General features: G+C 39.2%; 1 protein-coding gene across 1 annotated transcript; it reads left to right on the top strand.

The window, feature by feature from the left end:
* Positions 1-1,170: 1,170 nt before the first annotated feature.
* Positions 1,171-23,923, top strand: aarsd1 (alanyl-tRNA synthetase domain containing 1). Its single transcript, XM_052038567.1, has 12 exons — positions 1,171-1,401; positions 6,368-6,496; positions 7,734-7,893; positions 8,980-9,037; positions 12,398-12,554; positions 15,377-15,493; positions 17,927-18,057; positions 18,935-19,001; positions 20,353-20,444; positions 21,605-21,659; positions 22,319-22,413; positions 23,412-23,923. Exons 1-12 carry the CDS (start codon positions 1,363-1,365, stop codon positions 23,548-23,550), a joined length of 1,239 nt encoding a protein of 412 aa, XP_051894527.1. The 5' UTR covers positions 1,171-1,362; the 3' UTR covers positions 23,551-23,923.
* The last annotated feature ends 814 nt before the right edge of the window (positions 23,924-24,737 follow it).

Below are 24,737 nucleotides of genomic sequence, written 5' to 3'. Positions count from 1 at the left end.
GAGTCTACAACCCTCTGCAGCCTCTTACGATACTGCACATTGGAGCCTCCATACCAGGCAGTGATGCAATCGGTCAGAATGCTCTCCACTGTACGTCTGTAGAAATTTGCAAGTGTTTTTGGTGACGTACCAAATCTCCTCAAACTCCTAATGAAGTAGAGCCACTGGTGTGCCGCCTTCTTGATTGAATCAATGTGTTGGGCCCAGGATAGATCCTCTGAGATGTTTACACCCAGGACCTTGAAGCTGCTCACCCTTTACACCACTGACCCCTCAATGAAGACTGGTGTATGTTCTACCGACTTCCCCTTCCTGAAGTCCACAATCAATTCCTTGGTCTTGCTGATATTGAGTGCGAGGTAGTTGTTGTGACACCACTCAACCAGCCAATCTGTCTCATTCCTGTATGCCTCCTCATCACCATTGTTTTAACAGTGCTATATAATTAAACATTGTCATTGAAATATTACTACAATGCAGAAAGAGGCCATTCAGCCCATCGGGTCCTCACAAGCTCCTGGCAGAGCAATGCCATCTGTCCCATTTCCTCTCTTATATCCCTGTACCCCTGCAACTTATTCTTCTTTACATGCTCATCAACTTTGATCCCTGTACCATTTACCTACAGTAGGGGGCCATTTAGCCTACTAGTTCCTCTTTAGCATATGAGAAGAAATTCAAGCACCCTAAGGAATCCCAAACAGTCGCGGAGAGAACATGTAAATGAGACATAAAAAAGCACCAGAGTTCAGGATCAAATCCAGGTCCTTTGAGCTATGAGGCAGCACCAACAACTATGCCTTAGATTTTTAGTGGCTAAATATTTTTATCTATATATTATTTATATTATTTTATCTCTAGGAAAGCAAAAATGATATTTTTAGGAATCTAATACTGAGGGATCGTAATGACAGCTGCATCTTTGAAAATACTTTTTCTTCAAATGTGGCTGTGCAGAATGTTTTGCTGTGGAATCTAACTGAGCTAATTATGTACAGGATTATTACAGAAGCACAGAATTAAATACAAATGTACTATATTTCACCAATGAGAAAAACATATAAATATTCAGTAATTAATTGCAAACATTAAGCAATTCTAGGATAACGTCCCAACAAAATGGGTTATGACATTGCATTTATTTTTATAGTTTTTGGTGTTTCAATTTATACTTCAAGCGCGCAAACATCGAGCAACCGCTGCCTTCAGTGATTGTCAACCCGCAGCGGGAACGCGCGTTTGTGTCTGTCCCTCGCGTCACCCCGTATCTGGATCCGCGCATGCGCCGGAGCCGATGCCGCCGTCGAGTGTCCCTGTCGATCACCTCCATAACTTTAAGCGATAGTTGCGCGGTTCGGCGCGATGGCGTTTCAGTGTCAGAAACAATGCTACTTGAAGGAGGTACGGGCCAGCAAACGGAGACGCAGGAGGCGGTGGACTCAGCGGGCCGAGCAGCGTCTTGTGGGGGCAGAGGGTCGGTCGGCGGCTCAGGTCTGCCGCGGGCTCCCGGCCTGAAACGTCGACCTCCAGACGTGCTGCCTGACCCACCGGGTCCCTCCAGAAGCTCAGGGCCAGTTGATGAGTAGAAACCAGCAGGGAGGAAACGTGAAGCAACTCTCTCACACTCACACACGCACACACACACACAAAGTGATGGAGGAACTCAGCGGGTCAGGCAGCGTCTGTGGACGGAAGTGGACGGTCGGCGTTACGGGTCGAGACCCTTCATCAGGACTGGGAGCCAGAATAAAAAAAAGGTGGCTTCTGCCCTCGTCCTCTCCAGCCCTGATGAAGGGTCTCGACTCGAATCGTTGACTGTGTATTGCTGCCTGACCTGCTGAGTTCCTCCAGTGCTTTGTGTGTGTCGCTCCATATTCCAGCATCTGCAGAATCTCTTGTGTCTCTGGGAGGAAATGTGAGCCTGGAGGGAGTTTCACGGAGGGGAGGGATGGGGAGGAAGAGGATTTAGGGTAGGCGAGGGACAAGAGGAAGATGAGAGGAAAAATTGAGGGCTGCCCTGGGCTAAACGTGTTATTATGTTTAAAATAAGAGATATGGGAGGTGGGAGAGGATATTCAAAATTGGTTCAGTGGCAGGAAGTAAGTGGTTGTTTTTGTGACTGGAAATCTGTTTCCAGTGGGATTCCATGGGGATCAGTAATTTGTTCCTCGTCTTTTATTAATGAATTAGATAAATGTAGAGGTATGACAAAAAGATTTGCATATGATACAAAATTGTTCCTGTGGTGGACAGGGAGGAGTAAAGCATTAGACTGCAGGAAGATAGATGTTCAATTGGGTAGAAAAGTGCCAACCGAAATTTAATCCAGGGAAGTGTGAGGTAATGGATGTCACATGATCTCATTTACTTCCATGCTCAAATATGAGTTTGCTTTCAGTGGATTATTGATCCAGTCACAGCATCACTTTCACCATGTAGCTATTCTGAATCAGTTGGATTGATGATTTGTAGATGTTGGCTATGATGCTGACGCTGCACATTTCTATCAGGAAATCACTGATTGTTAGTCTAGGTAGAAACTATTGCTGATTTCTTGATTTTCCTTTTCTTGTTTAAGAGTAGCAATTTCAACAGATCTGAATAAAAGCATATACATAGATGCTATTTTCAGAACGAGTGTAATTTAGAGTGTGTCTTTGCAAGTTGGAGCAGTCTTTGCTGTTGATAGATTTGCTTCTGGTAGTTGTGCTTTATGTTATTGCCAGCGATTATAAAGTAAAATCCCTTGTCAGGTAATGCTCCCCATGGGGAGATTGGTCAAGTGACTTGTACTCAGACTTATTTCCATTGTTGCTCCTAACTATTGTTGCTCCTAATTGCCAAGAAATGTATGAAAAATATCAGGTACAGGAGAAGATTTTGGGTATGACTAGAGCTGAGAGGATTATTACACCTTGTGGCCTAGGATATGAGACGATGTTGAGAAAAATGTACAGAATGGGGAATTATTCTTGCAGTGGATGAGAGCTTGATAAAAATCCAGTGTTAAAGTAGAGCAATAATACTACAAATATAAAGCAAACCTATTACCATCTATAGAGAGAAAATAATTGATAAAATATCTTTATTATTCACACGTACGTCGAGACACACAGTGAAATGCATCTTTTTGCGTAGAGTGTTCTGGGGGCAGCCCGCAAGTGTCGCCATGCTTCCGGCACCAACATAGCACGCCCACAACTTCCTAACCTGTATGTCTTTGGAATGTGGGAGGACACTGGAGCACCCAGAGGAAACCCATGCAGATACGGCGAGAACGTACAAACTCCTTACAGACAGTGACCAGAATTGAACCTGGGTCGCTGGCACTGTAAAGCATTACGCTAACTGCTACACTACCGTGCCTGCCCTTCCAGTGATTCCAGTGAAGGCCCTTATTAAAATAGAAATGTTTGCCAGGAAGACATACCAGTGATCAAAAAAATATTTAACGAGTTATATCAAAGGGAAAACATTTCAGTAATTGGAGTCATAATTTGTACAAAGGGAGATGATTGGTTGTTGGAGGTCAATCATTTCAGCCGCAGGATATCAGTGCCAGAATATTTTGAGGCAGCATCCTTGGCATAGTCATCTTCAACTGCTCCATCAATGAATAGCATTCAGTTACAAGGTCAGAGGTGAGGATGGTTGCTGATGATTGCACAATGTTCAATTCCATTGGCATCTTTTCAGCAAATTAAGCCATCCATACCTGCAGACAAGTAATGATACGTAGCGAGTAACATTTATGCCAGAGAAATGCCCCAGCAATGACCATGTCCAACAAGAAAAGGTTTAACTACCTCCCTTTGATGTTCAGTGGCATTACTGGCAAGAGCACGTTAGAGTGCTCTGCACTTGCCCAGATAAGTGCAGCTCCATGAACACTCGAGGAGCTTGACGACATCCAGGACAAAGCAGCTCACTTGATTGGCACTCCATCAACCACTGTAAACAACCACAATGTGTGCCATCTACAAAATGCATTGCTGTTATTTGCTCAGGACACTCCAACAGCATCAGCCAAGGACAGCAAACAAATGGGAACAGAACCACCTGCATATTCCCCTCCACGTTACACATAATTCTGATTAGGAAATATATTGCCAGTCCTTCATCATTGGTGGGTCTAGTTGCTGGGATTCCTTCTTAACAGTGCTGTAAGTTTCTTCAGTAGAAGGACTGTAGTCAGTCAACAAGGTTCACTAAATCCAATAATGTCCAAATCCTGGAAAATGAATAAATGACAAAAAACCTACAAGGGTTATTGCACAACAACGGAATAAACACAGTGTGCCACAGCATAACTTTAGAAGGCAAATGAGATAACTGTCGGTTTGAAAATTCCTCGGCATGTTATTTGAGTCAAGTAGTTCTACTTAAAAGAAGTCAAACATAGCCTTGCATTATACTTGAGTGGAAAAGTTACCATTTAATTGACTCCATCCAAACAGTTGTTAAATGGAGAATCATTATTTTGTTGCAGCAAAGCCTGGGGTGTAGAGAAGCAGGAAATACTGGTAACACGTTTTATCCACCAGACCTCAAGAGTGTCCATTTAGAGTATCCAAGTTTTCAATGTTATTGAAGGGCTGGGCAGAGTTGGAACAAACACTTGGATTTTAAAAAAAAGCAGCAAATGTTGCAAATAATTCATCAGGCAAGGCAACATCAGTAGAATTAATGCTTCAGGTCAATGGTCTTTTATCCCCCTATACAGAACTGACCTGAGTAATTCCAACACTTAGTTTTACAGATATCCAGCATCTGCAGTATTTTTCTTTAGTGACAATATTGTTCTGTATGTGCTTTTATTAACAGACAATCCTCTGCCAATCTGCATTTATTGAAAAGTTTTATAGTTTAATCATACTTTTTCTTGAAGATAAAGGAAACATTTCAGCTGCCAGATGCCTATTATTCACATGAGAAATGTGCAAATGTGGTGAGGGTGTTTGAACACTCCTTTTTTCTGCAGGAGTCAACTTGTGCCAAGTACCTCCTCCCATGGAGATGTGCTTAACTCCACAGATCGAGGTTCTACCCATGTTGTGCAATGTTGATTGCACCACAAGTGGGCAGAGCCCACAGGCTGCCTGCTAATCCCAACTTTCCTGGTATTAGACAACATCATTTTTGATTGTGTAGGAAATTCTTTGGGTTTCTCAGGAAAGGTAACATTTATTTTCCTTATAAAAAAGGGAAAGGTTTTTGTTTGAGTTCTTAAAAATCTTCAGTTTGATTTCAACCACATCCATCACCCTCTCCTTCCCCTTACTTCAGAGCACCTCCAGAATTAACAGTGCCTCCCAGTGCTCTCACCTCCCTCTCCTCTCCTCTCCTCTCCTCTCCTCTCCTCTCCTCTCCTCTCCTCTCCTCTCCTCTCCTCTCCTCTCCTCTCCTCTCCTCTCCTCTGCTCTCCTCTCCTCTCCTCTCCTCTCCTCTCCTCTCCTCTCCTCTCCTCTCCTCTCCTCTCCTCTCCAACCTGTCCTCTCCTCTCCTCCCCTCCCCTCCCCTCCCCTCCCCTCCCCTCCCCTCCCCTCCCCTCGCCTCCCATCCCCTCGCCTCCCCTCACCTCCCCTCCCCTCGCGTCCCCTCCCCTCCCCTTCCCTCGCCTCCCATCCCCTCACCTCCCCTTACGTCCCCTCCCCTCCCCTCCAAATGGTTCATGCACAGACTTCACATATGCACTAACTACTATGTCATTCTAGGACTTATTTATAAAACTCCTCCATGGAGTTATTTTTGGAATTCCATTTTTAAATCAGGACCTAAAAGTGAAAAGGATACAGGGAGGGTGAAACTGGCTGCTGTTAAGGTCATAAAACTTGTATCACGCAAGCAACTGAGTTTTTTTCCCACAATTTGCGGAACTGTCATGTAACACTATCTAATGGTAATTTTATATAATAATATGAGAACAATCTGCTGCATCTAAACCCTTGTTTCTTTCCTTATACTGTTACGACAGTTGGAGTAATGTTTGCAAGCGTACGTAGCCAGTAAAGCAAGTTGTTGGAGTATACTTGAGGGTTTCATCACAACAGGATCACTTTATATCCTATATGTTTGTATTTTTTCATAAATCTTTTACTAGTTTGCCAAAATACTGCTCAATCATTGGGGCCACTGATGGCTCTTCCTGTTTGTCTCTCACTTCCAATCTTACCAAATGCCAGTTAGCTGGTAATTAAATGGATGGAATGTGCACAACCTTTTGATTTACAAATAGTGAATGAGAGATAATTTAAACATTTTTCATATTTCAGGTTTTTTTGCAGATGAATATTTTAATTTTTACTTCATCAGTAGCTTTAATGTGTTTTTGTTCCTTGTCTTTTTTACACATTGCCTTTCATTCCAGTTTGAGACCACTGTGATATCGTGTACTCCAGCAGAGCTGAACACCACAGTTAATGGGAAGAAGGATACTCTGAAAGGTTTTAACGTGATCCTGGAGGACACAGTGTTATTTCCAGAGGGAGGTGGGCAGGTCAGAATGGTTTGTTTCTTTAACAGAGTTAAACTGTTTTTGTGGATTTGATTTTGCATCAATACACGTGAACAATTGAAGGTGAAAGATCACACAACTGTGATGCTTCTTTGGTCACCATACTAAATGCATGCAAGATGATTGTATTCAGCATTGCCCCCAAGTTCCCCTTCAAGTCATGTAGCATCCTGACTTGGAAATATATTGCCATTCCTTTATCATCATTGGGTTTAAATCCTCGAGTTCACTGCCCAACAACATTGTGGGAGTAACTTATCAGAAGGACTGCAGTCATTCAAGAAGGTGGTTCATCATCACCTTGTCAATGGCAATTACAGATGAGCAATAAATGTTGGGGTCCAGATCCTGTATATTTATGAAGAAAACTACAATATCTCATGACCTGGCATAGTGAAGCAGATTTAAAACCTGGCCATTTTAGGGAAATTGGGGAAATTCCTCTCCAATCCCTTTCAGTGTCTGTTTTTATTTCTGTTGAGTCAGACAAGTAGTCTTTGGTCAGGGAGAGGTATAAACTCATTTTGAAGTGTGCAATGCACTAATGGAACTTAAGTCTCTTCAAGCTTAGGTGATAGCAGAACTTTGGATGAATGCTGACATTTTTCTTTAACAGATTATAAGTCTATATTAATTGAAATTTAATCCTGCTTATGCAACACAGGTTTTGTTTTTAAATTTTTATTTTCAATTTTAGCAATTACCTTTCAATATTTGGGCATGTCACCATACGGACCTTAACAGCCAGAACTAAATATGGAGATGCTGCAGGGTTCAAAGGGTCAACACCACTTTGAATGTAATCCACTCAGATCAGTATTCATTGAAGTCTTAATATAGTGTGATTAAGGCTACATAAGCAGGAATTTGACCTGCTCTTGAACAAATATACTGGTTGAGTTATGACTGGTTTGAAACCTGCCTGCAGATAAATTTTATTTCATGGAATAAACTAAAGGCAGAACCAACAATGAAAAGGCTGTCATGATCTGATTGATCTATGGATAGCATGAACCAATTTTTCCTTCTGATTAATACCATGTGCACTGATCAGCAAGATAGAGTTTCACCGTTGTGATAAGGCATTTAATGAAGTGGAGAAATTAGCCTGATAAATTTTATTTGTTATTCAGAAATTAAAAATGCTTCAAGTATTGGTAGAATTGAAACATTGCCTGTGAAAATATTTCTCTAAACTACTATGATCTATTCCTTAAAGCCAGATGATCGTGGGTTCATTAATGATATCCCTGTGTTAAGAGTGACACGGCATGGAGCTGAGGCTATTCACTTTGTGCAGTCGCCCTTGGAGCCGTTGTCCAAGGTTCACCTGAAGGTTGACTGGGAAAGACGATTCGACCACATGCAGCAACATTCAGGTACTTAGTTAATCCTTCCCATACGCTTTCAAAGGTATTTGCATTTTTCTGAAATAAACCGTGACATTTTTCACTTTTAAATATCGAGGAACATTTCTCCAACTACAGAGATTACTTTTAAATAAAAAAAAAGTCCTTTTGCACTAATTTGTCATAATCCTTCTGTTAAAGCACCAGATACTTAATTTTCAACATGGCCAAAACCATTGCCATATTTTAATCGCTTAGAAATTAATATTTCAATAGGAATTCTGTTCAGTCTTCAACTCAGTGAAAAGTTCATTTCTCAAGGGAAGGTGTTTGACAATTCCATAATTTCCAGTGAAGGAGTCTGGTACGACAAGGAAGAAATTTATAGCCTGAGTCTGTTCTGGCAATGTGCTATTGGAAACACTGTCCTGCCTGAGAGACACAAGTGCAGAAAAAGTTCTGCTCAGATGGTAAACTGAGAAAAGTAGTGTACATTATGGAGGCTGGATTAAAAAAAAACTGCACAACCTGAGAAATTAATTCTCTTCATGATTTTGGCTTGATTCTAGTAGAACAATTCTAGTCATGCTTTATCCTGTGAGCACTCATTTCAGGAATGGCTTCTCAGGACTCCAGTATAGCATTGCTAGTTTAAGGGAACTCTGAAAGGGAATTCCCCAGACTTCTTATGAGGCCCAAGTTCCTATTGCCTGCCCTCACCCCACTTTCCTTATCCCATTTATTTGTCATGGGTCGAGACACAAAAGACTGCAGATCTGGAGCAAAAAATAAACTGCTGGAGGTATTCAGCAGGTTGAGCAGCCTCCGTGGAGGGAAAGGAACCGTCGATGTTTTTGGGTCAAGGTCTTGATGCAAGGTCTAGACCCGAAACGTCAACAATTGCTTTGCCTCCACAGATGCTGTTCTTACCAATTACATTTTGAAGGCTTCACCCTGCCGATTTTGGGACTTATTTCTTAAGTAATATTGCATAACTTTTGATTACTGAGCTAGTGTGACAGTTAATGTTTTATTTTAACTTTGCCACTTCTCTACTAAATTATGATTAACATATTTTAATAGTAATTGTGCACCTTTTATTGCATTTTGTTTTAGGGCAACATTTAATTACAGCCATAGCAGATTTGATGTTTGGTTTCAAAACAACCTCATGGTAAGCATAAACTGATAAATTGTACCTGTTCCTAATTGCTTCTAATTTCTTCCTCTCATTTATAGGGCTAGTCATTTAATGTATCTTAAATGAAGAAAACCCACTCATCTTGAACATCATACCAATGTTTATCAATGCAGTGTCAATGTCTGAATCTATGATGGCCTTCTTTCTCTTCCTGTTTGTCGCTCCCCTATTTTGAGGAACTCCTTTCTTCCTTCCCCAGCTTGTCTGAATAAAACCAAGCCATGTTGCTAATACTTCCAGCTTTAATTCCTCAAAAGACATTGATACTGATCCCTTTTTAAAAATACCAATTTAATTCTGAGCAAGCTCCCTGTGTTCTATTGGAATGCTGGCAATTTTTCTGTTCTCCAGTCTTGGTTATGAATTGTCCCTCTAGTTTTACGACTAACAATAAATGAGGTACTCACTAATAAATTCACTAGGAAATTCAGGAGGAACTTAATAGTGTAGTTAAAATGTGCCACACTACCATATGGTGTGGTTGAAGAAGGTGGAATAAATGGATTTAAGAGGAAGCTGGATAAACAAATGAGGAAGAATGGAAAACAAGGATATGTAGATGGGCTTAGGTAAAGCAGTATTGATGGAAGGTCTTATAGCCTATAAACAAACCGCAGGGACTGAGGACTGTATGACCTGTGTCTGTTCTTTGCATGCTGTAAAAATCTATGTACATTTTTGTTCAGTGTCTGACTTTCCTAAACCTTATTAATACCATTCATTATTTATAGACATGCCAAAAGGAGTCATGCCACCTTTTGATCTTTTCTCCTGAGGTAAATAGCTTTAATCATTGGATCTTTTGTTTGTAATCTAGTATCCTAAGGACCAAAACCTTCCAAATGTGTAATGAACCTGTATTTTTAAAGTTTTCTTTGCTTTTCTTGCTGAAATTATGGATAATGTTATGGTCTGTGGGATATCCAAACAAATCTATTAGTTTTTTCCAGTTGTCATCCTGTCCCAGCTATCTGTTGTAAAGAGAAACCTACTTTGTAAGGCTGCTGGTATAAGGGTTCAGGAAACAAACCTATATTTTTGGAATTAAAACAGAAGTGTTGGAAATACTGAGAAGGTCAGGCATATTTGTGGAAGGAGAAACGGGTACTGTTTCGTGTTGAAGCCCCTTCTTCAGAACTGGAGAGTGACGAAACATGTTAGTTTTAAGTTGTAGAAAGGGTGGGTGAGGGACTGATGAGAAAAAGAGAATATCTGTGAAACTGTGAGGCACGGATTACCCAAGTGATTCCAATGTTTATAGAACCATCTGGTTAATAGTTAATGAGGAGGACAGTGTGGTGCACCAGGGACAGGTTTGTAGAGAACATTTGTCTTGCAAAGGAATTGTTGAGTGTAAGGCCAATCCTCTCGTATGCTTTAGCAATAGTTCGGAGCTTTGCCTCTAAGTGCAAATGCAAGAGCCATACTGCAGCTCAGCTACTGAGCTGGGTGTGTGTAACCTTGTAGATTGAAGAAATTCCCATTAGTTCTGAAGATTACCTCCACTCCTGTGGGAAGTTTGCCAGAAGTTAAATGCACCATTATGGTAAGAAAGATTGAAAAAGTTGTTAGAGCAATGAAGCCGTGTTTTTTGACACCACTCTTAGGTTCCCACACTCATTTATTCACTCAGAACCCACAAAGAGAGGAAGTAAGTCATCCTCAGCCCCGGGGGTGGGGGTGCCGAAGAAGAAGCAGATTAATGAGGGCAGTGACAGAGAAAACAGCTGTGAATTGATAAAGCTGAGAGATGCAGGTCAAAGCAGTTGATGAAACCTGAAACCAAAGGGAGGATGCTGGAAATGTCCAGTAGATCAGGCCGTGTCTGTGGAGAGAATAATAATGATTTAATAACAGATAGGTGACCTTGTGGCAGAAATGGCCTATTCAGATACAAATGGGGAAAAGCAAGTTATCTGAAATTGTTGAATACAGTACTGAGCCCTGAAACAGTGTGCCTAGACAGAAGATGAATCATAGAGTCGTGGAGCCATTATAGCACTGAAACAGGCCCTCTGGACCAATGAGTTCGTGCCACCCATCAAAGTACCCATCTACACTAATTCCCTTTTATTCTCCCACAGTCCTGTCAACTCGCAATTGATTCTATCACTCACCTACACACTAGAGAGAATTTATAGAGGCCAATTAACCTGCCAACCCATGTCTTTGGGATGTGGGAATAAACTAGAGTACTCTGAGAAGACCCTCGCAGTCACACGGAGAACGCACTACTCCGCCTAGACAACACGGGAGGTCAGGATTAATTCTGGCTTGCTGGAGCTGTGAGGCAGCAGCTCTACCATTTGTCTTGAAGGTCCTCAAGCAGACAGAGGTCAAAGTGAGAGTGGAATGGAGAATTAGAGTGGCAAGTGACTGGAAGCACAGGATTACCCTTGCAGACTGGATAAAGGCATTCTCCAAAACAGTCACCCAGTCTACATTTGGTTTCTGCAATGTAGAGGAAACTGCATCATGAGTATCAAATTTAATGTGCTAGACTGGAAGAAATGCTTCACCTGGAAGGACTCTTTGGGTCCCTGGAAGGTGGGAAGGGATAAGGTAAAAGAGAAGATGTTGCCTCTCCTGCAGTTGCATGGGCAAGTGCTGTGAGAAGTGGAGTTGGAGATGGAAGAACAGATTTGTGAAGGAAAGTTCCTTGGGAATGCTGAAAAGGAAGGTAGGGGAAAATGTGTCTGGTAGTGGCATCTCATTGAAATCGAGGGAAATTGCAAAAGAAATGATTGGAATGTGGGCTTGAACATAACTCGGACTGATGGGATAAAAGTTTAGGTATAGTTTAGATGAGATAGAAATTTTTTTGAATCTCACCAGTAGAATACCCAATTTACAAATACTTGATATAAATGCTAGGTCAAAGAAAAATATCCTATTTACTAACACAAATATTCTGCAGCTTGTTGAGTACAAATTTACTCTTTTTTTAAAAGGAATACTTCACAAATTAGCTAGCCCACATTTCACTTTTCTTCGAAGTAGTTCCCCTTACCCAGATGCATCCTTATCCATGCTAATCACCTAAAAGGAGGAAAAATAGTAAAGAAAGACCCAACGACTAGAATGAATAAAAATACTGAAAAATTTCTGCCTGATGCTTTCATGTGATCGTTTGCACAATGCATTTGTTATCGTGAATCTTCTTACCTTCTATATGATGCTGCTTCTTCCTCAGTCAAGAATTGGTCCCGGTTCTTTCAGCTGATATATAATTAGATAACAAAATTCTCCCGTGACTGGTGAAGACAACAAATGTAATTCATTTTCCATTGCTGGAAAATGTGAGGGAATAAATCTGTAATCTGTGTTTTGCAGGGAGATGGGTCGACAGCGCACTTCCATTGAACTGGATACAACTTCTGTGTCTCGCGAGCAGGTTGAAGTTCTGGAAAAGGTGGTAAATGAGAAAATAAGAGAGCACATTCCTGTCAATGTACGAGTTATATCTATGGATGATCCAGAGATAGAACAGGTAAATGATTGAGAAAGAGTTTGGTTTTCATTATTTCTACTTTGCTTGCTTCCCCTGTGTCATGTCCAGTTCAATCCCTGTTATTATGTGGGCTCTGAATTGCTGTTTTGATTCAATAGCGGCCTGAATCTTGAGTAAGTGACATTCTTCACATACAGTACCTGTCTAGAGATTGAGTATTGGCAGGCCTTTGTGAAGAGTAGGCATGTCTACATTTTTGTGCTTGGTGGGTTGTCTTTAGGTCAGACCTTAAGCTAAGAAATACCCTATCCCATGTTAAATTTCTACAACCAGATACATTAATTTTTTTTGTTACCTCTACTGCACTCATGTTTGCTTTGCAGAAATTTAGCAGTACAATAAAATAAAACAGATATCATTTAAATGAATTGGTGACTGTAAATTGCTCCTAGTGTATTTGAGTGGTAAGAGAATTGTATGAGAAAAAAGGTTATGGGGTGAAATGGGGAATGGGATTGATAGGATTGTTCTAAATGCTGGCATAGACTCAATGGGCCAGATGGTCTCCTATATCATGATGGAAGTTGCAGATGGATTTTGATTTTGCCAGACAGTAATTTGTGTTATCATTTGTATAAAAAAGAACATAGAAATACTGAAGGAACACAGACTAAAGCTATCAGGAAAGAAGATGTATCTGTCTGAGTACTTTACATCGGTATTCACCAAGGAAGAAGGATGTAGAGGATAATGAGAGCAGTGTTGGTCATGCGAATATGTGAGGGCATTTTGAAATGAGGAAGGAAGTGGTGCCACACTTGGAGTATTGTGTATAATTCTGTTTGCCCCATTACAGGAAAGGTGTGGAGGCTTTGGAAAGGGTGCGGAAATAGTTTACCAGGCTGCCTGGATTAGAGGGTATGAGCTATAAGGAGGGGTTGGACAAACTTGGGTTGTTTTCTCTGGAGCATTGGAGGCTGAGGGGACACTCGCAACTTGTGACTGTTTTTGATAACTGCTAGGAATTATAACTGGAATACCACAATTTATCTTTTAAAGATGAATTGACAAGCAAGCTTTATTTTAAACATAAGTTCATAGTTATTCGCAGCAGTGTATCTCCTCAGTGGGCCAAGCCAAGTGTTGCCCTCACCCAAAGTTTGAGCGTGCCTGATGTAGGGAATCATAGCCAAGCTTAATCCTGAACTCAGTTGAACTTTGAAACAAGGAGAATTGTTGATGATCAGAATGGAAACCCCGGTTATTTTTCCCTTTTCTTGCCAAATCCATCCCCGTTTGTGTTGCAGCCAAGTATTGTTCTCAATCACTCCATTTGCTCAGAACTATAATCGCCCTACGGCCTGGAAAGTGAACCTGTGACCTTTCAGGGTATATGGCTTGATGTTACACTAGAGGAACATCAAGTAGCTAGTAACTGAGGGACCTCTGTCAGTAACACACCTAGGCTATATAAAGTACTGATTTAGAAGTGTTGTGTGAACAATGAGGACACTGAATCAGTTTATTGTTGAGGATGCACCCATGTTAACTAAAATCTGCCATTGGAATACAATGGTGGATACCAACCTGATGCAGCATGCCACTTAAAAGTAGTATGATTTCACAGTATTTTTAGAGTTCAAGTAGTTTCTAAAAGGAAAATTCATTAATGTGAGACAATGAACAAAATAAACTTGTCAAAAATATGTAGATAGGATGATTACATTGTATGTATGACTAGTTTGTAAGGCAGGCCACGGGCTTACGTGGGAGTGACCAACATGGTAATATCTCTTTCCTCACCCCCCCCGTCCCAATCATACAGTCAAGCACATTAAGGATATGTGTGCTAGTGCCTGTGTTTAAAATAAGCTTTTTTAAAATGTCTCTTTAAAATAAGTCAAATTTAACTTCCTCAGGTAACATTTTAAGCTTGGGAATCCAAATCCAAGAAACTGTGGCACTCAACTCCCCCAGGATTGTATTCCAGTTGTTGACTCATTCCAGATTGGTTGCACTTTAGTTTATATTTCTCTGGTAAGATAAGGTGCTGTGCTGCCCAGTCTCTTGCCACTTGTGGATGTCTGGCTGCAGGGTCCGGTTGCTGAATCAATTAGTGGGTTCTGCTCAAATTCTGATGAAGTTCCTCATTAATTGCTTGTGTCTGACAAGATAAGGGGTTGTCATTTAAAAATGGTTCATAGAAATTTCCTCTTTCAGAATGTGGTGACCTCTGGAATTCTCTGCCCAGAGGACTGTGGAGGCTTGATCACTGGAGGTATTTAATAGAACCATAGAACAATACAGCACAATACAGGCCCTTCGGCCCACCATGTTGTGCCGACCTTTAAACCACGCCTAAGACTATCTAACCCCTTCCTCCTACATATCCCCCTATTTTAAATTCCTCCATATGCTTATCTACAATCTCTTGAACTTGACCAAAATAGGGGAGGTAGATAGATTTTTGAAAGATCCTTGTATTGAGTGCTGTGGGGAACTGGTACAGAAGAGGAGTTGAGGCCTGGGGCAGAGCAGCCATGATCATGTTGAACTGTGGCGCAGGCTTGTTGGGCCAGATGGCCCACTCCTGTTATTATTTTGTTATGTTTGAGTGTGTCCTTCACTTCGAGTAAGTTGAATGATATAGTTCTCTTTTGTCAAATGTACAAAAAACCTTTTCCAGTGGAAAGAAACTGAGCAGTTGTCATACTTTATCTAGAGAATGATAGCATTAAATCTGAGAAACTAGGCTTTAAGATCTATAGTGTGCAATGTATTAAAGATCTGTCATGTTAAAAATACTCAAAGAACATTTCAGTGCTTTTCTCTAAATTCTGTTAATAATATTTGCTTTGTAGGTTAGAAGTAAGGACTTGCCAGATGATCATGCAGGTCCAATCCGAATGATTAATATTGTAGGAATTGACGATAATATGTGTTGTGGAACACATGTATCAAATCTCAGTCACCTGCAGGTAAGCAAAAAATATCATTTGTTTTTAGTAAATAATGGGGTAACGATTTAGCTTATTGTTTGGAGGCAGAAAAGAACTCATGAATGTGGTTCAGGCGCTTTGAAGCGGTTTTACACTGGGTAATGAAGAGCAATTTTCATCACATTAAGGTGCATGGTTTCAAGTGTAAATGATTTATTGCTAACTTACCAAGAGAAAATTAATTTTTAGCAGCTGTTATTCAGTCTAGTAATCCAGCAGCAAATTTTCAAAATGGTTCATTAGTCATATAAATTTTGCCCCTTAGCTGTCTGAAAGTACCGGGGTTTAGGATCAGACCATTACCGATCCCACAACTTTAATAAGCAATTGTTCATTGTTGCTTTTCTAAGATTGAGATTGGATTTTTTATGTACATGGACACAATAAGATTTCAACGCTCAAGCCAAGTGGAAAACCTGAATTAGATGTATGCTCATGTGTAAAATTAAAACCTGACTTGACCTAAACCTGGGCCTGGTATGGATTGCCAGGCTGTAGCCAGAATGTGTAACCATGAATTTAACTTTCCATTCAATGAACAAAAGCTTTGCACTGCTTTCTCTTTTTTGATAAATTTATTTTTCACTCGTTAATAAGTAAATATTATTTTATAGTGTGGCCAGACCACATTTGGAGTATTGTGAGCAGATTTGGGCCCTATATCTAAGAAAAGATGTGCTGCCATTGGAGAGGGTCCAGAGGAGGTTTACAAGAATGATCCCGGGAATGAAAGAGTTAATGTATGAGTAGCTTTTGATGGCTCTGGGCCTGTACTCGCTGGAGTTTAGAAGGATGAGGGGGAGATCTCTTTCTATCTTTTTCAATCTTTTTATTAGTTTAAAATTAATACAGATTAATATATAACATCAATGTTTGTACATGTAATACGAAGAGATCAGGAGAACAATCATGGCATAGATAATCATAAAGAACAATAAAATATAAAAAAAATCTGTAGATCCAACAATCTCTTAGTAAATGAATATAATATAAAAGGAAAAAGATTTATTATATAAATAAAAAAAGAAAGAAAAAAACCCAAATCAATAAGAAAAATTATGAACAATATCTCAAACCAAACTAAGCTAAACAGAAAAATTTCAAAAAAAACAAAACAAAACTGAACTAAACTTTCTCAGTAGAAACAGAGCAATATTATGTCGTCAACTCCGTACCTCTAAGTTGGAAAGTTATTGAAAGGGGATCTATATCATGTGAAAATATTGAATAAATGGACTCCAAATATCTTCAAATTTAAGCGAAGGATCAACAGTACCACTCCTAATTTTTTCCAAGTTTAAACATGATATAGTTTGAGAGAACCATTGAAAAGTAGTAGGGGGTATTGGATCCTTCCATTTAAGCAAAATGGATCGTTTGGCCATTAATGTAACAAAGGCAATCATACGGTTAGCGGAAGCAGATAAACGGCCAGTCTCTTCTATCCTTGGTAATCTAAAAATTGCAGTGATAGGGTGAGGTTGTAAATCAATCTTCAATACATTTGAAATAATGTTAAAAATGTCTTTCCAATATTTTTCCAAAAGAGGACAGGACCAAAACATATGTGTCAAAGAAGCCACATTTGATTTACAGGTGATCTCATTGAAGCCTACCGCATATTGAAAAGCCTGGATAGAGTGGATGTGGAGAGGATGTTTCCAGAAGTGGGAGAGTCTGGGACCAGAGGGCACAGCCTCAGAATAGAACGACGTCCCTTTAGAACAGAGATGAGGAGGAATTTCTTTAGTCAGAGGGTGGTGAATCTGTGGAATTCATTGCCACAGGTGGATGTGGTGGCCAAGTCATTGGGTATATTTAAAGTGGAGGTTGATAGGTTCTTGATTAGTAAGGGCATCAAAGGTTACAGGGAGAAGGCAGGAGAATGGGGTTGAGAGGGAAAAATAAATCAGCCATGATTGAATGGTGGAGCAGACTTGAAGGGCCAAATGGCCTAATCCTGCTCCTTTGTCTTATGGTCTTTATCCATATGCCATTTTTAGCATAACCAAGTGAATCGAACAATTTATATGCAAAGTCTTTAATATGTTGTAGACATATAACAATTTTTTTTATTGGACTGAGCTCTTTATTAGACTTCCTCTGTTATTGTTTGTGACTGAGTCTAATGTAATGCCATTTATATATAATATAAACATAATGCGTTTACTTATCCCTCAATCACTGTTCCTCCAGAGTTGGTGACACCTCTCAACTGATGAAATCTAAAGATCACAGATTAGTTTTTGTTATTCAAATACAAAATACTGCAGAAGTTGGAAATCAGAAATACAAACACAAAACTTTGGAAATGCTCAGCTAATCAGGCAGCATCCATGAGAGAAACAGAATTAATTGTTGTTGTTGATCCTATTATAATCCAATCAAATGTGTGTCTTGATTCATTATCAGGCTATTAAAATTTTGGGGACAGAAAAGGGTAAGAAGAAAAAAACAAACTTGTTTTTCCTGGTTGGGAACAGAGTGCTAAAATATGCAGAGAAAAGTCTTACAGTGGAAAAGGCACTGACAGCACTTCTCAAGTAAGTAGAATATTCTTCCCAGTAGATCACAATGTAAAGTAGCAAGAATTACCTTTGCACTGTACTGATCTATTTCTGAATGCACTCATTTCTTAAAACTACGTCATTTGTAAAAATACTACTGAAACGTAATAATTTTATTAATGATTTATTCTGTTGTCAGTTTATAGACTGACAATATTATAATGGGATTTGAATATATGACTTCCACTTGTAGTTTATGAGTAAAAACAGATTAAAAGGCAGAACATCTTTGATTTTGTTGAGAATGAGAAATCTGGGTAAATAGAAGTCTGAACTTCTTTTGTTTCACAAGGCAGATTTTCAGGAGAGTGATCTAGAGCCATAGCTCTTTGTGATTACATTCTGACAGCATGTAGCTGTTTTACACGCTGCAGCACATCTTTGCTAGAAGTTGTGCTTGAAGTACCTTTCCTGCTTCTTTGTATTGTTATGACATCAGAACACGTACATTTACAGCAGAGGCAAAACCATAAAGCAGCAGCACTCTGACTTTTCTTCGTGCCTTCTGGGCTGCAGCTCCTTACAAGATAAGGTAATAGTTGGCTTTAACATATGTCAAGAACTGTTGGGATGAGACCAACAAACTGCTAGATTGGAGAACAAATTCTAGCCCACAACTCAAAAGTATCTTAAGTTGTAATTGTTCTAATGACTGTGCTGAAAGGGATAAACCTGTTTCAGTTATTGTTAGCACTGCTCTGTGTGTTGCATTTCAGTGCTTTAATAAAATATAGAAAAAATAACTTAATATCTTAGGCTGTTCAAAATGTGTGATGTTTATTGTGTGTAAAATTTCTGAGAGGTTTATAGCTCAGCTTTGGTTGATGTGAATTGTCTTTGCATAATTTTGCAGAAATGGGCCAGAGGAGCATGTTGAAGCTGTAGAAAGACTGCAAAAATCAGTCAAATTGCTTCAAAAGGTATTGCAGAAATTTCAATCTAATTGCATATGTTTCCAGTTGAGGAGTTTAGTTTACTACTATGTATCTTAAAACAAAATGAAATAACAAGTGAAAATGAGCTTAAGAAGATCTTTGGGGGAAAGGATGCCCTATTGAAAGCTTTTTAGCTCTGATGCTGTCTCAGAAAATTATATTGAATATATTTTTGAACTGTAGGAATAGTTTATGTCTAGAATTTTAACATGTATAAATTACTTCCAAAATAGACTGAAGATTAGTAATTCTATTATTTCATTGTTTAAACCATATAAAATAAATGGGACTAATACCTGCTTGAAAAATAGGAGACAAAAGAATAATACCCAAAACACTTGACTAATATCATGAAAGTAATCTCCAGCCTAATCCTTGCACATTACGACATGATAATTTAAAATTTTGGTGAATTTGGCAGTAAGGGACTACACCAGGTTGTATATTATCTGCAACATAAGGGAACTTCACCTCAGTTGAATGTTTTAGTTCGTTCTGATAGCATTGTTTTGTATTGAATGGGAGGATTTATTGAAAAGGGAAAATAAATTATAAAGTCTGTTGATTTGGAAAAAGTAGAAACATTGTCTTGTCAAATCCTTGTAAATTTTACCAAGTTATTTCAGCTGAAAACTATATTCCATCTGCATCCAACTCTGTTGAGTGCCATGTAATTACTTTCAACCATTAGCTCTAATGTCAACCAATTAGTTCGAATGTACCTGCTAAATGGTTATTAAACTTACGTAATCACTTCCAATTTTCTTGTCCTTTTGCAACTGATTTTAACTCATGAATTCCTTGTATTTAATGTAATTTTTATCCTTGGTGTCATGGTAACATGTCGGCAGAATATATGAGGGGTCTGGGTACAGAGATCAATTGGATTTTAATTCATTTATTGGATGTGTTTATTGTCAAGGCCAACATTTTTGCACATCCTCAATTGCTGTTGAGAGGATAGTGATGAGCTGCATTCTTGGGTCACTGCAGTCCTTCTGGTGAAGGTATCTCCCACAGTGTTGTTAGTAGAGAATTCCAGTATTTAGATTCAGAGACCTTAAAGATTTTGCACCAATTTACATTTAATGAACAAGTTTATTTTGAGGCCTAATGCTATCTGCTTCTGAAATACCAGTGTAAACTTCTGCACATATGTCTCTACTAGGAGAAAGCTTTTTTAAAATAATACCCTAATTTATATTTAGCGTTAAACTACGTATTCTATGGCTACCAGTACAAATTAGGCTCTGGCATGTAACTATATTAATTTGAGCAAAGTTGGGAAGAATTTAGCCCTTGGATAGAATATTCACAATGTTTTATTTATCTGAAGAGTAACCTGACTCTGCTGAAGGATTTGGCTCTGTTGACAGTAAAGAACTTTAAGAGTGATCCAAACAAGGGCAAGATATTTATTTTGCATAGGTGAGTGACTGGATATTCTACTAATATTCCTAATATGTGGTAAAGGTGATTGAGTTTTGGCCACAGCTCTTGAGTTATTTCATTGAAAACACTGGCAGATTATTAAATATTACTGTTGCTGATCACCCCCCATCATTGATATCCTATATATCACCTGAAATTTAATGCGGCCAGCTACATAAATACCATGGCCACAAGAATAGAGCAGAGGCTGAATGTTCTGTGGCAAGTTATTCACCTCCTGTCTCCCCAATGGCTTTCCATCATCTATGTGGTACAAGTTGGGAGTATGGTGCAATACCCTGCATTTGTCTGGATGAGTGCAGCTCCTCCAGTACTCAAGAGGTTCAACACCCACTCAGGACAAATTAGCACACTTGATTGGCATTCCATCAACCACCTTAAACATTCAGTGCCTCCAGCACTAGTAGAGTATGGCTGCAATGTGCACCATCTGCCAGATCCACCGCAGAGATTCTATATGACTTCTTCAACAACTTTTCACAAACGTCACATAGAAGGGCAAGGGCAGCAGGCAGTGGCAATACCACCAGCTACAGATTGCTCTTCAAGTTGCTACACTAGTCTTCTTGGTAGGTATATTGCCTTTCCTTCATTATTGGTGGTATTAATATTACAACGCCATATCTCACAGCACTCTGGGTACATCTTCATACAGACTGCAGTGGGTGGTGCATTGCAGATACTGGAAACGGTTCTGGCTGCTGGGTGATCAAACCAACATTGCCTGCTGCTGTTTGAGGAAACCTGAACTTGTCTGATGGTGGTTGATATGAATGGAATCTTAAAGATAGTTGAAGAGATTCTAGGGCCTACAGAAATTGTGGAATGTTCAGAGCTTGGCTGGCTCTGAAAAGTGACCTGAGGGGAAACTTTTTCACACAGAAGGTGGTGGCTGTATGGAACGAGCTGCCAGAGGAAGCTGTAGAGCTGCTGTAATGCAACCTGTACTGCTTGTAGCTGATACTGGCTACTAGGAGTACTCAAATTTACATAACAGGAAAGTTTAGTAAATCATACTTGGTCAACATGTACTGTGTGGAAAACTCTCAGTAATCATGTATTTCCATTGTTTGTTTATTATATTATCCATTGTGAATTGGACCTTTTGGAATTTATTTCTGTTTATTTTGTTTCAGGAAAGAAGGGGACAATGAATTTATGAACATTATAGCAAATGAAATTAGCACTGAGGTAAGACAGAGAACCTTACTGAGGCAGTGTAAAATGGAGATTATGAAACATTATTGTTGCTTATCCTACAGATTCATATTGTTTTACTGTATGGCTGGTTCTTAATCTTTGTCTTGCTTTTGTCCATTCTTTCTTTACCCCTGTTCAAATCCTCTGTTATCACTTACATGTTGCTTCATTTCCTACCTAACTGTGCATCAGTGATCCAACTATTCCAACACAAGCTGCTATTGATTCAATTTCCCTGGGCCTGTGAGTTGGTGACCTCCAAGTTCCCACATGACATGGTGACAACGTTTAAGTATGAATTGAGTTTGGAAGTTTCAATTAATTTATTATTTCACAATTCCCATAACAAAATTCATCAAAACTTATAGGCATTAATTAGTACAAAATTGGCAATCAGTAAGACTGCTCCGGATTGGAAAATAGAAACATATCATTGCCAATGCAACCCTTAGCCAGTGGAAATCAAAAAGAGTTGTTGGATCAAGCAAATGGAACTTTTCACATAATCCTCTGTCCTAAAACTGGAAGTAGAATTGATGCCGAATCCAAAGGCAGAACATGGTGTTGTTGCCCAGGAAATCGCCTTCATGTAGTCTATAAAATGTTAAGCACTTGAAAGGTTGCTACTGTGTATTGTATTTTATCTTCAGGTCGTACTGGCGTTCTTAACAGTTGGAGATGAAAAAGGAGCAGGATTATTCCTGTTAACAGGTCAAGTCGATGCTGTTGAAGAATTAGGAACAAAGTAAGACATTATTGCTTGATTTCTTTACCTGTGTTAAGACAAATTGCAAAATGGCTGCTTTATACATTGATCAGCAGCCATTTTACAAGTTGCCTTAACACAGCAAAATGTTTAAGAACGATTGAGGTTGGAAGTTTCAATGAATTTATTATTTCACAGTTCCCATAACAAAACTTTGATCATTTATATTGTCATGTATCTCTCGTCACTTGGTTTCATAAAAGAGAGAATATTCTGTAACACAGTAACTATGGCATTTTGATAGTAGCGCCAGACTTTCTCAATGCTCAGGTAATTAGACCTATTGGATCTTCTCTGAGTATTAAAGTCAGTCATGTGATAATGTTATTACTTCCTTCTGTGGAAACAAATTTTTATTTACTCCTTATGTGTCCCAAAATTCTTTTGGGGAACTGTGCAACAATGCTAATATCATGGGTCTGGTGGATTTTGCAGCTTTTGACCTCTTAGCTGACAGAAGCTGTAGATGTCTAATCTTACTTTTTTTACTGAATAGCAGAAATGTAATTTCTAACTTCCCCCGTTTAAAAAAGAAACTGTTTAAAGACTGTGTTTCAACACCACACAAAATTTGTAAATAGTGATAAGAAATACGGATGAGGATTGTCAGTTTTCCATTGTGTTGCCTAGCAGAGACTTAGTTCTTTTAAGGAATGGAAGATTGAAACTGATGTTTCATTCTTGTAAATACTTAAGTCTCGGGGGAGGGGGGAGGCTGAAATTTCTATCTCAATTAAATCATGAATTCAGGGGGAGAGAATGAAATGGAGAGAAGGTGGGGAAGGATTGTTAACACAAACTAAATCTATTACAGACTATCCTTCACATGGTGAAAACAGAGTTGTAAGACACTTTGTTTATTTGGGGAAAGTACTTGTTAGGAAAGAGCAATGGCATGGTTTCAATAAATTTGTCAGCAGAGAGTAATTTGCTGGCTGATTACTTAATGGATGTTTTGGTTTGGTTTTCAAATGCAGAGTTGCTGAAATCCTTGATGGAAGAGGAGCTGGAAAACAGGGTCGTTATCAGGGGAAAGCAAACAAGATGAGCAAACGGCCAGAAGTGGAGGCCCTGCTACAGCAATATGTGCTCATGCTGGACACAAAAGAGGAATGAACTTACACGGAAGGAATTGATGTAAATTTATATGTTGGATGTTTTAGTTTTATTTGAAAAATTATTCCACTCCTTAAATTAATATTTACATAAATTCAGTCTTACAGTATGTTTTTTCTCACAACCAAGCTTGTAAATTTGATGTTAGTACTAAATTGGCTCTGAAAGGAAGTGAGGTTACCTTCAGGGAGCACTGTTCCTCCTTCTTGACCCTAGACTTGGGCTGTATAACACTGTAACTGTCGGTCAATATGAAGTGAAGCTGCCTTTGCACCAGTGGTGTAATTTCAATGAGTGTACCTGTAATCACTCCATTCCCTACCAAACAAACGTTTTGATCTTGACGTCCAGTGCAATAAATAAAATGTTTCTGTCAAAAGATGAAGGTGGAAGATTTTCACTTGTAAACGTGAGCAAATTTTGTTCACCACTGCATGTATTTGCAAAATGTACCCTTTGAAAAAAAAATTGCTGTAGTAGTTAGAGGGTAATAGCATGTTGAATCCATCTGGTTCACTCGTCCTTCATGGAGGGTAGTCATTTGTCCTTACTCAGTATGGCCAGTATGTGACTCCATATCCACCATTGGGGCTGACTCTTAGTCTGTTAGGTCATTTCAAAGGCAGTTATTCAGTTCAGGGGGAATGTAGGGAAGGATAATAAATCCCAGCATTCCCAATGACATTCACATCCTTTATGCCAACAAGAAGCTTTTAAAAACTTTGAATATCCATGCTTCAATTATTTTCCCAGTTCATTTCCCTGTAATATGATGCTAACTGCTGAAATATCATTTTGAATCCAACATTTATTTTTCTTTAGAATCAACATCAGTGTTACTAATAATAGCATTTCTAAACACTTGTTTTCTTGTTTACAACTAGAATTTCATTTTAAAGGATAGATGAGCAGAGTGTGTGTTGATAGTGACATCATCTGTTGACTATAAACTTCACCATGAGGAGACAGGAAAGATTAACACAGGGAATCTCTGAAGGGACAGGGAAAAATGAACATCAAAATTCAGTGGGAGAGGAAAAGCTTCAGGACTGTCTAGCATTGTTGCTATTCAATGTAACAACTGTCTCTTATACGGCTTTTCATGTTTTTCCTTCAATTTAGTATCTAAGCACTAGTAACACAATACATACGAACACTTTATAGAATGGTCCTTGGTTGTGTGTGAT

Source organism: Pristis pectinata, chromosome 25 (genome assembly GCF_009764475.1).
Source record: "Pristis pectinata isolate sPriPec2 chromosome 25, sPriPec2.1.pri, whole genome shotgun sequence".
Taxonomy (NCBI): Eukaryota; Metazoa; Chordata; class Chondrichthyes; order Rhinopristiformes; family Pristidae; genus Pristis; species Pristis pectinata.
Note: the sequence above shows the minus strand (reverse complement) of the source record. Positions and strands in the feature narration are given on the sequence as shown.

What these genes read in the sequence shown, in the direction of transcription:
- aarsd1 (XM_052038567.1), top strand. Translation starts at nt 1,363, where the DNA reads ATGGCGTTTCAGTGTCAGAAACAATGCTACTTGAAGGAG. An exon ending in GCACTGACAGCACTTCTCAA is followed by an intron (nt 18,058 to 18,934) that starts GTAAGTAGAATA and finishes ATAATTTTGCAG; the next exon opens with AAATGGGCCAGAGGAGCATG. An exon ending in CAGTCAAATTGCTTCAAAAG is followed by an intron (nt 19,002 to 20,352) that starts GTATTGCAGAAA and finishes ATTTATCTGAAG; the next exon opens with AGTAACCTGACTCTGCTGAA.